At 43.6% G+C, this 14,694-nt stretch overlaps 1 protein-coding gene across 1 annotated transcript in view; it reads left to right on the top strand.

Moving 5' to 3' along the window:
• The window catches only part of WDFY3 (WD repeat and FYVE domain containing 3), a 5,086,165-nt gene that overhangs the window by 1,019,718 nt on the left and 4,051,753 nt on the right, over positions 1-14,694 (top strand). Inside the window, exon 5 of the mRNA XM_044059488.1 lies at positions 3,261-3,422. Within this exon, the coding sequence (XP_043915423.1) occupies positions 3,261-3,422 (162 nt within the window). The remainder of the gene's footprint in view (positions 1-3,260; positions 3,423-14,694) is intronic.

Below are 14,694 nucleotides of genomic sequence, written 5' to 3'. Positions count from 1 at the left end.
ATTTGTTGGATGCTCATCTAGATAAATCTGCTGTTTTTGGTTTTGCAGCTGCAGACTTAAAGTTCTTGCAAAAGAAGGGAAATGACCGTCAAGATTTCAACAGTTGACTCAAAGTCTGCAGTTTGCCATCCTTTTCCTACAAAGTCTGGGGTTCAGCATAAATTTCAAAAAATCTTCCCTGTCCCAGTCACAAGATCACATCTTTGTAAGGTGCATGTTCAGAACAAACATTATGATCGCTTTTCTTCCAACAGAAAAAATTATGTCCCTCCCTTCCTTCAAAAACCTTCTGCCTCTCTCCTCCCTTACAGCCAGAGAGTTTCTGAGACTTCTAGGTTTAATGGCATCCACAATACCCATGCTGCCTCTTGCAAAACTCCACATGAGGAAATTTTTGTGATACCTATGAAATCGTTTTGGATGCAGCATGCCCACCCTCTAGAGTTTGTGATCCCTCTTTTCCCATGCCTAAAATCCGAGCTTCTTTGGTGGATTCAACAGTTTACTCTGAATCTAAATACTTTTTCATTTGCCCAGCCTACTGAAGAGTTGTTCACGGATGCCTCAAGCATAGGTTGAGGGGCAACCTTTGCATCAAAGAAAGTACAGGGTCTTTGGTCTCATTCAAAAAGGAAAGAGCATATCAACATCAATGAGATAAGGGTTCTTATTCTAGCCCTGCAGGCTCTTCATCCTCTCTTTCAACCAAGTCCTTTGAAAGTGTTTACGGACAACACCACAGTTCTCTGGTATGTCAACAAGCAGTAGGAGGACAAAGTCTTACCTTCTTTGCACAGTAGCTGTCTTGGCATGGGATTTTGGCAGTTCAGTATAAGGTGACTCTTCAAACGGTTTACATCCCATTCACTCAAAGCATTGTGGCAGACACATTAAACAGATCCATGACTCAGTCCCATGAATGGATGCTTCACAGGGGTGTGTTTCTGGACTTCGTCCGTTGGTGGAGTACTCCTCTTCTGGATCGGTTTACCTCCCCTCTGAAAAGACAGCTTCCTGTATTTTGTGCCAGAGTCCCACATCATCTGGCTTGGAAGGTGGATGCCCTATCTTTTTCATGGAAGGAGATGTTTCTTTATGCACCCTCCCCTTCCTCTCATTCAAAAAATCCTGCTGCAAATTCAGCAGGACAAACCAAAAATCTTGCTGGTGACTCCCTTTCAGCCAGGACAACATTGGTTCCTTCTTCTACATTTAGCCAAGGCCAGTCGTCACAGGTTACCTCACAGAGCGGACCTGCTCACACAGGGCAAGGGGATCAGTGCTTCATCCACATTTATTAACCTTACAACTGACTCTGTGGGTGATTAACTTTTGATTCCTTTCAGACACCTTTTTTTTCAGAGGATGTGCTTAGGGTTCTGCAGGAGGCCAAGAAGCCCAGTACTAGAAAATCTTACTTATCCAAATGGAAGAGATTTTCATTTTGGTGTCATTCACAAAGTCTGGATCCATTTTCAGTGGATGATCCAGTGGTTCGTTCTTTCTTGTGTAAGTTATTTAAGAGTAGTTTGGCTTACTCATCAGTGAAAGTTCACTTATCAGCCATTTCTGCGTGTCTGCCATTATCTCCACCTGTGGCTTCCAGATTGGAAAAAAATTTTTCTTAAAGGCATCCTTCTTATTAAGCCTCCCAGGAAACCAGTCCCACCTCCTTGGGATTTGAATTATGTGTTAGAGAAGCTTACTGTGGCTCCTTTTGAACCTGCAGCCTCAGTTTTGTACTTGGAAAACAGTTCTTTTGTTAGCTTTAACCTCTGCTTGGAGAGTTTCTGAGATTCAAACTTTGATGGCTTTTCCACCTTTCCTGGTTTTCCACAAGGAGAAGGGTCCCTTTGCTTACCAATCCTTTTATGCCCAAGGCGGTGAATGAGTTGTCTCTTAATCTATTCAGTTGCCCACCTTCTTCTCTTCTCTCCTCCATTGAGAGGATCTTATACACCCTAACATAGACAACTTAGCCTTAGTCTTATCCAAATAAAATCTAGCAGAAAGTCTGATCAGCTATTTGTTTCTTTTCATCCATGGGCTCTGGGTTTGCCTGTCTCTAAACAGACAATCTCCTCTTGGATTTCTAGGACAATTTTGTTTTGCTACGGTTTCATGGTAAGACTCTTCCTGCTCCTATTAAGGCTCAGTCCACTAGGTCTGTGACTTTTTGTGGTGCATTCTTTAAAGGTCTGGATATTAACACCATTTTAGAGGCTGATACATGGTCTTCTGTGCATACTTTCACCAAACATTACAAGTTGGACAGCATTTCTAGATCTAGAGCAGGGTTTGCCAGAGCTATTCTCCATGGCTTTGCTGAAAGCTCCTCTGCTCCTTCCTCCTCTCACAGTTCTTACTAAGCTTTGGTAATCTCCCACATGTAAAGAATACTGCAACACTGAATAAAAGGACATAGAATAGTTGTGCAAAGTCTTACCATAACCATAGATGTCCTTCTCTTCTATGTTGCAGTATTCTGTCCCTCCCTCCTTCCTCTCAGTGTCTTGTTTTTCTTTCCTTAGGTGGCATATTATTGCTCCTTAGGTCTGGTGATCCTTCTGAGACATTGAAGTTCTGAGGATTGTACACGCTGATGTCCTTTTATGGCTGACAATGGCAGGGCATGTGTGCGACATCCCACCTGTCTTGCAGTAGCTAAAAGCTGTTGTATGCTGGCTGGACATGGGGTCACTTGGGCGGAGGAATTCTCACATGGTAAGAATACTGCAACACAGAAGAGAAAGACGTCTGTGGTTATGGTAAGATTTTACACAACTGTTCTTTCTTAATTTCTGTCTCCAGCGTCAAAGTCTTATACCTGTTTTTAACCAGTTGAATAAAAGTAAGTCCATAGATTCAGTGGATGTATTTATGGTGAAACTGCCTCTTCCTTTGACCATGAGGACCTAAATTTAATTAAATAGAGTTGTAGCTCAAATGTTTAGAATATTTTATGTCACTTAATGTGCATTCTGTGATGATTTTACTTATAAGCAGAACTTGTGTTAAAAGTGGACCTTCACTTTGCATTAAATGCACACAGTGCTGTTGAAACTGCTTAGTACTTTTGTAATATAGAGTAAAAAGCTTCTGACTTTGTGTATTTTTTCATTTCCTTTGTGTAGTCAGTGCGAGACTGGGTATGAAGACTTTCTCCATAATGAACTACTTCTAGGTAGCAGATTTGTTAGCAGTGGTATGCAAAGCAGTGAAATGGCTGTGCTGTTGACATGAGTAATTTTGTTTTGCAGAAAACAGTGGACTACATGACAACAATGTCCGTGCCTTCCACGCTTGTTAAATGTCTGTATCTCTTCTTTGATCTTCCACATGTGCCTGAGGTACCTGGAGGAGCACAGACAGAGCTACCTCTAGAAGAGCGTAGAGCTCTTCTGCAGAAAGTTTTTGTACAGGTGAGCACAAAATTTGGAAATAGTATGTTGCTGGCCTGATTGGGATCTGTAGTTCAGACTGCTGACAAGGAAGGCACTAGATAAATCTTATTGACACCTTCAGGCATTTCTGTAGGATCATCCTAGTGGCACTTAATGCTTTTAATATTGCGTGTTCACATTTAGCTTAATAATTCCGAAACAGTGCTACATAATGTCTGTTAACACAGTGGCGACACATCTGCATTGATACCCAGTGTCTGTCTAGTGAAAGAGGTATTACATGCGGTTCATAAGTTTTATATTATAATGTTCATGTTTCTCCAAGTATCCCAACAACCAAGCAACACACACAACTGTTAAGCCACACATGAAGGCTCATAGCAAGACATTTAAGTTGTCAAATTAATATATGCCATGTTTGTTCTGAAGTATAACACAAAGTTCTGATGTTATCCATGTCATTATTTATCACCATAGGGTCTAGGGTCCGATATCGGATCTGAGCTGACAACATACAACAGACGGACCCAAGGCTCTAGCTTCTTCCTCTCCCATGAAGCCCTGTTGCCCTTTAACCCCAGATCTCGTTTGCCGTTATTCAGTTCAGATGTTCTTCGTGTTTCACTGTTGCCGTCATCACATTTGGGTTATCTGCTTGCAGTAGCCCTCAGTTGGCCTGATTAACAAAGTCTTGGATCCTGCGTCGGTTGCTGTCCCTTCTTCCATTACATTAGGTTGTCAGGGGGTATAAAACATGCAGCCAATGCCATTACATCAGTCATTCTTGCCGTGTGGTGCCCGAAGCAGAAGCAGTTCTCAAGTGCCGGTCGGCCGACTCCTGAAAATTTCATTTTCGAGTTTCAGAACCGAAGTCTTCAACTAAAGCTAACTACCCCATTGGCGAACCTTTTTCTTGCTCCTTACCAATGTCAGTAAAAGTTAATAATTGCATTTCATGTGGAAAGCAAATACCTCACAAAGATTTACATTCGTACCGTATTCCTTGCGTAGGCCCTGACCACAACGTACCTTGCTGTTGGTTTTGTGCTTTAATTAATCAACGCACTGTCTGTCGTTGGTATATTGTCGCATCTAAATATTTGGGTTCTCAGTTCAATTATCCAGAAATGTTGTCAGTAAGCCATCTGACTACCGGAATTCTGAAAAAATGCAAAGATAAAGACAGAGACAGGCCGGCTAGGTCCAAAGCTGCCGCCGCTTCTCCTAAGCCAGTCGCCAGTTCGCCGGTACTCAGTGAGGCACTTTCGCAGCCTGATACCCGCTACTTCTGATTCGCAGGCCTCTACTGAGACCCATTCGGAGTTCGGTATGCCGCAAGATGCTTCAACTGTGGAACCTGCGGATGTCTCTACCTTGGATGGGTCCGGAGCCACTGTACAGGCACCGGCTTCTGAGAGTGTATTCAGCCGTACAGACTTGCATATTAAACCAATGCCTCCTTCTTCTTTAAGGCCTAAACTTTGAACCATGCCTAAAAAACTGACGCCCAGGCTGCAGGCCTCTGCCTAAAAAACAAATGATAATGTTGGCTGAAGATCTTATAACTTTAATCAGGGGAAGCCAACCACCCTCTTGTAAGAGACCTAGGACTGAAATTGTTTATGAATTTTCTGACCAGGATTCTGATTTTTCTGATTCTTCTGATGATCTCGATTTACCCTTATCTACTTATGAGGATTCTGATGCAAAGGACTCTATTCCCTCTGCTTACCCTCCTAAGGATTTTTCGTTTGGTGAAACCTTGCACACTCTAAGGGAGCATTTCCACTGGGAAAGCCAGGATTTTTCTGATTCGAAAAAGACGCTTAGGGATTTCTTACTTTTGCCTCAGCATAGGCCTTTAACTGTACCTCCTGTACTAGACATTGTTGATGATGCCTTTTTGGAATCTAGTTTGGCCCCTGATTCTTTGCCTCCTGCTCCCAGAAAACCTGACAGATATTACAGGGTTCCTGATTCTCACAAGTTCCTTTTTAAAAATCCTATAGCGGATCCAGAGGCTATTTCACAGGGACCCGAGGGCATTAAGGCCTCTACTGCCAAAAACCTTACCCCTTCTGATAGACTCCAGGGTGCTGGATAGATGGGGTAAGAAGGTTTACAGTTCTGCAACCTTGGCCATTAGGGCCTTAAGCTGTCAGTTTCATATGTTGAAGTATAAACAACACATTATTGGATTGCTTAAACAGAAAATGATGTTGATTCCTGACTGTGCTGAAAGTAAAGAATTACAAGATTTAATGTATTCTGCTGAACAGGTTTGGAAAACATACTTTGCAATGCGGGTTTGATTTTTAGGAGGCCTCTTGCAGGGCTGCTGTCACTGGGTCTGTGCTCAGAAGACATGCTTGGCTTAAGGAGCAATCTTTGCCTGATCCTGTTAAAGCTAAACTGTTGGATGCTTCCTTAAATCAGGACTGCCTGTTTGGCAACAAAGCTGAGGAAGTTCTTAAAAAGATGGAAGATAAAGCTAAATCTATGCAAACTGTTAAAGATTTCTTACAAGTTCAGCCTCCAAGATTTAGTAGGCATTGGCCCTCTAAGAATTGGTCCTTTCCGGCTCCTTCCAGGCCTTCTCTATCTAAACCCAGACACAGCAGAAATCCCAGGTTTCAGTCCCAGGGTACGCACAAGACTAAGCAGTGGGGGACTTCCACTTCCAAATCTGGGATTAGTAAGTCTCCCCCCCTATGGCAAACTGTCTCAATGACTTGATTTTAAAACTTCCAAGCACTTCTCAACTGAATGCTCCTTTAGGGGGAAAGATTGGTCTGCAGGCCAAAAACTGGGAACTCATTACTTAGGACAAATGGGTTTTAAGTATAGTATCCCAAGGATACAGATTTAACTTCCACACATTGCCAACGCCAAAAGGTTGGCTAGATCTACCCCCAAATCAGTGGGCAGAGGCTCAAAAGCAAATGATCTTTCTTTTAGGTTCATAGGTAGGTACTAGGCTATCAACCCTGGGGCCAATACAAGCCCAGCCGGTACTAGGCTATTGGCCCTAGGGCTATATAAGCCTAGCCAAATGGTACCCTGGCTTTTGCCACCCAAGAAAATGATTTTCCTGTGCCACTGTCAAGTAGAGCCACAGAAGTGATCCCCGGGGTGAATTTCCTATTTCCCATCCAATCATCAAGATTTTTCATGAAGAGTGCTAATGAGGAGCTTTGTTTGATATAGATAGGTAGTTTATTCCAGAGTATGGGAAGTCTGTGGGACAGGTGTCTATCCCTCCGGCATGTTCTGTTTATTGTGGTGACAAGGTTTAGGTCCTTAGAGCGTGTAGCTCGGAGGGATTGGGATTTCTTTAAGTGGAGCATGTCCAGCAGCTCTGGGTTGAACATAGCTTTGTATGTTAGGCAGAGATCACCTCTGAGTAGGCGATATGCAGTGGAGTAAAGCTGGAGTTTTTTGAGACGGTCTGTGTAGGGCATCTGTTTGAGGCCAGTAATCCTCTTTGTGAGGTATTTCTGCAGCCTTTTCAGTTGTTGTAGATGTCTTGTGAGGTACATACCAAAAGGGGCGTTGTACTCTATAATGAGTCTATCATGGGTCTAATGAGTGATGAGTAGAGGGGAACAATGACCTCTTTTTTTCTGGATGAGAAACCTTTTGTGATGAGGTGTGCCACGTAGAAGGATTTCCTGACTACTGTGGCGATGTGATTATTAAAGGAGTGACTACCGTCCACCTGTGTCCCAAGGGCTCTTATCACACTTTCGGTATTAAGTATAGTACTGCCTATGTTGTAGTTCATGGGTACAAAATTTTTACCAAAGGGGATGATAATGTGAACCACCTTTCCCTCGTCTACGGCTTTGGTGACTGCTTCAAAGAAGTCTGTCAGGTTTAGGAGACCTGATCTGCCTTTTACAAACCCAAACTGAGTGGGGTCCAGAGTTTGGAGATTACCAATGTCTTTGTTTATAAGTTCCATGAGGACACGTTCAATGTCCTTTCAAACAAGGCTCGTCAGGCTAATGGGGCAGTAGTTCCCGGGGTCCGTGGTCCCTTCCCCCTTTGTGGAATGGGATAACCGTCACTGTGTGCCATTCAGCAGGCACAAAGCCTGAGGAGAGGCTATGATTGAACATGGTACTTAGGTGGGGTACCAGTTCGTTCTGTAGTTCGTGTAGAACGCAGCCTGGGATGTTGTCTGGTCTCATGGATGCTCTGTTCTTGGCTTTGGAGAGTGTGGTTTTTACCTGTGCAGCCGTGATTATGGGAACTTTGCATTCTTTCGGTATAGAGATGGGCTCTTTAGGGGGTGAGAGGGGGGTAAAGTTAGCACTGAACCTATCTGCCAGTATGTTGACAATATCAGTTGGGTCTGTATATTTCGTGCCATTGTGCTGTAACTCAGAGCAGCTCTTAGTGTTGCTATTGAGATTCTTGACATAGCTATAGAATACTTTGTGGTTGTCTTTAGAATCAGTGGCGATCTTGTTTTTGTAACTAGCTTTGGAGGATTTTATCAAGGATTTTTTTACTCTTTGCAACAACACAGTTTCTTCCTTCTGTTGTACGTTTTGCCTGGTGGGCTCACAGCTCTTGGATTCTTTTTTCTGGATAGCATCATCATAACAGACCTGGGTTTCCGTCAAGCAGATTCCTCGATCGGTTTTCCCATTGCAGGCGTCTCTGGGCCTCACAAAATATGATTCCAAAGTCTATAGGTTATCATGGTTTGTTGCTGCTTTCTTTCCTCTCGGGCTGCTCCGGGGGGTATATAAAGGGCAGCAGGCACTATTAAGCGTCTCTTTTTGTTAAGCGGTGACTTTTGGTAAAGAGCTACCTATTATAAAATGTCGTCGAAATTTTTTTCCACCAATTTCTGAAAAAAAGCATATGCTAAGAAAGGGCAAACCACCTTGATCCCTTGCATTCCACCAGACCCAGTTCTGTATACTATTCAAGAGTCCGGTTCTCAGCGAAAGTGTTCCATGCCCCTTCACTACCGGCGACACTTATCTGGCGGAGTTTGACCCAACAAGACCACAGGTTTCAATGTGCATATTGTTAAAAGCATAACCGAAGCCACTGTGAGTGTTGCTTTTAATTATAAATGTTACGTCCACTTCCACCCATGGTGTCTTCAGACCTTCTTAAATGCTTTTCCATAGTCCAAAAGACTATACCTAAATCACCAATGCCCGACAAGGGCCCACACTGTCAGCCAGGGGCATGTCTGCCTAAACCCGCTATGCTCAATCTGGCTGAGATTTAATTAATGATAGACCACACAATTGTCTTCCTTAACAAAAGACCCAGAGTCCAGGAAGATGTACCCCTCTCTTCTGGCTTAAGCTCCATTATTTCAGAACCACCTGATGGTGAGGAGATTCGTTATATCAAGAGGCACCCATCACAGTTTCCCTTGCATACCTTGAGGGAACACTTCCATTGGGCCTTGAAGATTTAATTATTTCAATCAGGCATTCCCACTAGGGGCTGTTGCAGACCCAGCATGAGGGCACAGTTCCTTCCCTCAAAATCCTGTCTTGGACAAGTGTGATGTTTTACTCGGGAACCACTAGGCTCCCCGGATTCAGACCTCCCTGATCAGTCCAAGCCTGATAGGTACTACAACATCCTTCAGAAGAACCAATTTCTTTACAAAAAGCCATTCCATTGACCCCCAATTTATTTTTCAAAGGAACACTTCAGACAGAAGGCCTTACCTCAGATTCCAAAGGAAAAGCACCTCCTGTTTTCCATAGACTGGATGATGTTTACTCGGGCTTGCACCCCACCTTGGATTCCCTCCCCTTAATTGTCAGTTCCCACAATGGGTACCAGAGTTTCCTAACTCAATGCTGACCCTGCAACCAAATCCTCACAACCCAAAACTCCAGATTTGAGGCTGTAACAATCCATTGCCTCTTGCAGAAAAGCATGGGTAAAGGCCCCAAGGAATGTGGGTATGATGCTCCTAGAATCCTCAAGTAGAGCTGCTGATACAGAGGCTGACCAAGGAGCTCCTCCACTCATGGGTACAGACCATTGGCTTACTCTCATCTTGCAACAGTTTCTTCCTTCTATGGTGTGTGTTGCAACTACAGTTTGATTATATTGCATTGCATGATCACCAGATTGGCTTCCTGTTTTGGAGGATAGCATCTGGGGCAAGAAAGACTGAAGAAAAATGCCGGCTGTGTGTGTCTTATATACTGCCCTCGTGACATCAGGAAAAAAACAACAACAACAACCCAACCTAGACCTAGACTTTGGAACCGACCCAGAGCCTGGCCCTAGGAAAACCCATCTGTTATGACTGCAGCTGTATCATAGTTTATGGTAGGTACAAAACTGTACTTTCTGTTTGGGATAGCACAATCCATGCACTCGTGTAAGAGCTTATAAAGTGCAGTTATGTAGGGTTCAGTAGTCGTAACTGTATTGTCCATCTGCATGAATGTCATGAAGTTCACCACTTCTGTCTTAAGAAGCATGAAGTTGGCTTTGGAGAAATTTTTTACCATGGTTTCCTTAATGGGGGGGGGGGCAGGATGTGGATATCTAGGGTAATTAGTTTATGGTCAGATCAGACCAATGAGGCATTGACTTCAGGTGTGGAACACCGGTCACTCATGTTGGTGATGACTAGATCTAGGATATTGTTGCCCCCTGGTGGGGGTGTGGATAAGTTGATCCAGGGCGTTGGAGTTTATGAATTCCAGAAAGCGTTGAGCGAAGGAGTTGGTACATGAGAAGTTTTCCCAGTTAATGGAGGGGTAGTTGAAATCTCCAATTATTAGGGTGTTTGGTTGAACCCTAATATTTTCCAGTACATCAAGAAAAGAGGAGTGGGAATCCTGGGGCATGGTGGGGGATCTGTAGCAAGCTACAATTTGGATTGCAGTTTTGCCCAGAGTTAGTTGCACTTGGATAACCTCGGCTGCATTATGCTGAGCAACTAGCCTGGAGGTGTGGATATCCTTAATGAATATGGACACACCTCCACCTTTGGTGTTCGGTCCAGGTTACATGGCCGAAAAGTGTGGTATGAGTTATAGCCTGGTAGTGCAGGGGTACTCTCTGGAGCCTTGAACCAGGTCTCAGTCACTGCACAGATATCGATGTTCTCCATTTTAAGGAGTGCCTCGAGTGAGTGCATTTTGAGATTTAGACTTCTAGCATTGAGTAGCATCACCCTCAGTTTTTGCTTGCCTGTTCCTGTTACGGTGGTGAATTTGTCATTTGAACCTTGCCTAAAAAGGGCACTATAAGGGCGGCAAGAACCTTAGCCAGTATCTGGAATCCCAGGAGTGACAGGTGCCGGCTATCTCTGGCAAAGTATCGTGGTCTGTCGACCATGTCATTCCAGGCAGACAGATACTGGATTCTTTAGAATGACACCAGAAGCTTAGCCAATTGATGAAGTCAATCATTTTGTCCTTGTACTGCGGCATCATTCTGGGTGATGGCAGAATGCTACTCAGGGCTAGGGTCATACCTGCCTGGGTTACAAGATCGGCGAGCTCTTCCATGTCTCTTTTCATGTAGTCCAGGGAGGTACGTCTCAGTTCGTTCACACCAACATGGACAATGACAGAGTCATATTTGTACTTGTGGAGTGACCTGAGTGCATGGGTTATGTGGCGTTTCCTGGCACCCGACAGGCAGCTGACAGTAACCTTCTCCTTGTGTGCCTGGCTTATAGAGTTACCTATGACTAGTGTGTTGGGTACTTTGTTTTGCCTTATTGGTTGTGATTGAGTGGCACACTAAGTCTGCGGGCTGTGTGTCATTCAGGTTGTGTTGGGGGGTGGAGGTTGCTTGCATTTCTGCTTTGGAGGTCTCTGTTGCTTGAGCAGATTATTATTGAGAGCCTCCATGAATGTTTTTGTGTTTCTATGTGTGGATTTTGGTGGTGTAGATTTAGTGAGACTATGTGATGAGTGTGGTGTGGTGCAAGTGTTTACTTTCTCCTCTTGACTGTCAAGTTCCGTCTTGATTGGAGATTGCTTTACTTCCAGTTTAGCTGGATAAGTGCATCTCTCACAGGTTGTAGTGTTGGGTGGTAGGAGGAGAGGGTTGTCTGTGTACATGAGGCAATTTCTACATTGCCGCAAGATGCCCAGATTCATCAGATAGACAGGAGAGAACACTGGGAACTGACCCTTGGACATGCCTGAATAAAAAACGATTTTCCTCTAGATAAGTGGGGAAAGTGAGTACAAGAGCTGTTTTTCTCTAAGCAAATGAAGAAAGTAAGTACCAAAATGGTTTTCCTCTAGGTAATGAAGAAGGGTGAGTGCTGTAGTAATTAGTAGGTTATTTAGTGCTTACAACAAGTTCTGAACAAGTGCTGATCACGAATAAGCAAATTCAAGTGCTAAAACTAAGAATCTGTGTCTGGACTAAACTAGTTACAGGAAAGGGGGGAAACAAGTGCAAATGCAGGCTTTTAAATCAGAAAGTTGAGAGAGATGGAAAAACTGCCAAACTGCCCAAACGGCCAATAACTACAATTTCTGGGCCAGAACCACTCCTTATGTGGTAGATAAGTTACCTAGTGCTTACCACTCTCACTGATAAGCTAGAAAACTTCCCTCCAACACAAAAAGCTTGGGGGGCTCATTAGCTTACATACAGTCCTGGATACAGCAAATCTGGACTACACTAGTTACAGGAAAGGTAGGAAACGGGCTTAGATTTTATATATATATATATATATATATATATATATATATATATATATATGTGTGTGTACAGAAAAGTAGCTAAAACAGTAGTGAAAAAATTCAAATGCAGTGCAAGCTACCACACTTGAGTATGTAGCAATGTTAGTTTGATTGTGTCTTTCGGCTTTTCTCGGTTAGGGGTCGCCACAGCGGAACTCCGGTCCGCTAATGATTGGCAGTAGATTTTTAGTACTGGCTTGCCGGGCCTAACGCACAACCTTCAGCGAAGGAACGCCTATTCACTCATATAGCAATGTTAGTGTAGTTTAAAAAATGCAATTAAATTAAAAATGACTAAAACAAGTCCAGAAGGAGTCTATTAGGTAGAATGAGGTAAAGAGATGGGACTGGGGGAGTGTCCCAGATCAAATCTACAGTGGGGGTGGGCAACTGCAAAAACCTCCAAATTACAACAAGACAGGAATAGGGAGGATGGGTAGGGGAAAACCAACACCTTCAGCAGAGATCTGAAAAACTGTACAGTGAAGCAAAAATAACAGTGCACAACTCTGAAGTCAGCCAGCAATGATATAAAATTAGTCAAACAACAATTAACAGTAGACAACTCTGAAGTGCCAGAAAAGTATACTTAGCTCTGTATTTCTCCGGATAGTTTGAAGCGCACTCTCAGGACACAGGAAGGCTCCAGCAATGATTTTAAACATAAAGGCTATTCAAACTGTACCAGAAGAGGAAAAAGGACAAGGTTTCTACTCAAGACTTTTCCTGGTACCCAGAAAAGACAATTCATGCCATCCTATTCTGGCCTGTCTACTCTAAACACCTTTTGGTGATTCCAAAATTCAAGATGCTGACTCTTCACCAGTTGCTTTCAATGCTAGGAAAAGATGCCTGGATGGTAACACTAGACTTAAAGGAAACATACCTGCACATCCCAATCAGGGAATCTCTCAGAAGATACCTACGCTTCAAAGCAGGCTACAATCTCTACCAGTTCTCTGCAATGCCCTTTGGCTTATCTGCTGCGCCCAGGGTATTCACCAAGTGCCTAGCCCCAGTCATCGCATTTTGCAGGCAAAGAAATATTCAGATATACCCTTACCTGGACGATTATTTAATTCAGGCAGAAAGCCAGGAAATACTTTTGAATCATCTTAGCCTTTGTACAAAGGGTGCTAACCTGTCTGGGGTATACCATAAATGAAAATAAATCACACCTGGTACCCTGTTAACAAATCATATTCCTGGGAGCAAGCTTGAATACAACTTCCCAGATGACTTTCCTCATGCCAGAGAAATAAATTCATTTGACAACCTACTTCAAACAAGTGGCCACAAAAACCCTACTATCTGCAAGGCAAATACTACAAGCCATGGGGTTCATGGCCTCCTGCATTCTTCTAATTCCATATGCAAGACTGCATATGAGGAAACTACATTGGTATCTAAAAAGTCTATGGTGTCAACATTCTCAGGATCGAGAAGCAATGATTCCTATCATACCTTGCCTACGTCTAGAGTTTCTTTGGTGGGCAGAGGCCTGCCACCAAAACAAGGGACTATCATTCACACCACCCCGTGCCACCCAAACCCTAACAACAGACGCATCAGATTATGCATGGAAGGCTCACCTGGCAGGGAAGTGCATTCAGGGCAAATGGAACCCAAGTCAAATGCACTTGCATATTAATCAAAAAGAAATGTTAGCTGTACAGAATGCTCTGACAGCCTTCAAGGACCACATTCTTCCAGGACAGTTAATGGTAAAGACGGATAACACCACTGTTATGTGGTACATAAACAAGCAGGGGGGTACATATTCTTAACCTCTATGCAGACTAGCCATGGCATTTTGGAACACAGCCCTGAGCTACCAAGTGCATCTACAAGCTCAATTCCTGCCAGGAAAACTAAGTACACTGGCAGACGAACTAAGCAGAAACCTCATGGACCCACACAAGTGGAAGCTGGAACCAAGGATTTTCAACATGTTGACAAGCAATTGGGGGAGCCCAGATATAGATCTGTTTGCCTCCCCCCAGAACTATCAATTGGACACATTTTACACAAGGACTCCCCACAAACAAGCTTGGAAGGTGGATGCTCTGTCCTTCAGCTGGAAAAGTTTATGCCTTTCCTTCTCTGCCTCTGCTCTCCAAAGTACTACTAAAGATCAAACAAGACAAACCAAGGATGATTTTAATTGCACCAGACTGGCCACGCCAACACTGGTACCCCGTCTTGCGCAGTGCGTCACTTCTGGCCCCATGGCACCTGCCTCAGACTCCTACCCTATTGTCTCAGCAGGAGAACCAGATTCTGCACCCTCAGCTTCATACACTGAACCTAACAGCCTGGCTAATTACCTAATCTCTCCTTTATGTCTCAGTAAACCAGTGATGGATATCATTTTAGAGGCAAGGAGGCCTAGTACTAGAAAATCTTATGCTGAAAAATGGAAAAGATTCTGTAACTGGAACCAATCTCAAGGGATGAGCACAGCAGTACCCAGTTTACCTCAGATTTTACAATGCTTAACTCTGATGCTTCACAAGGGCCTGTCTTTCTCCTCCATCAAAATTCACGCCTCAGCCATTTCAGCTCATTATAACACA

The sequence above is a fragment of the Protopterus annectens genome, chromosome 17.part0, assembly GCF_019279795.1.
Source record: "Protopterus annectens isolate FY-2018-M chromosome 17.part0, PAN1.0, whole genome shotgun sequence".
NCBI classification, from domain to species: Eukaryota; Metazoa; Chordata; order Ceratodontiformes; family Protopteridae; genus Protopterus; species Protopterus annectens.
The sequence above is the reverse complement of the archived record's forward strand: the minus strand, read 5'-3'. Positions and strand labels throughout refer to the sequence as shown.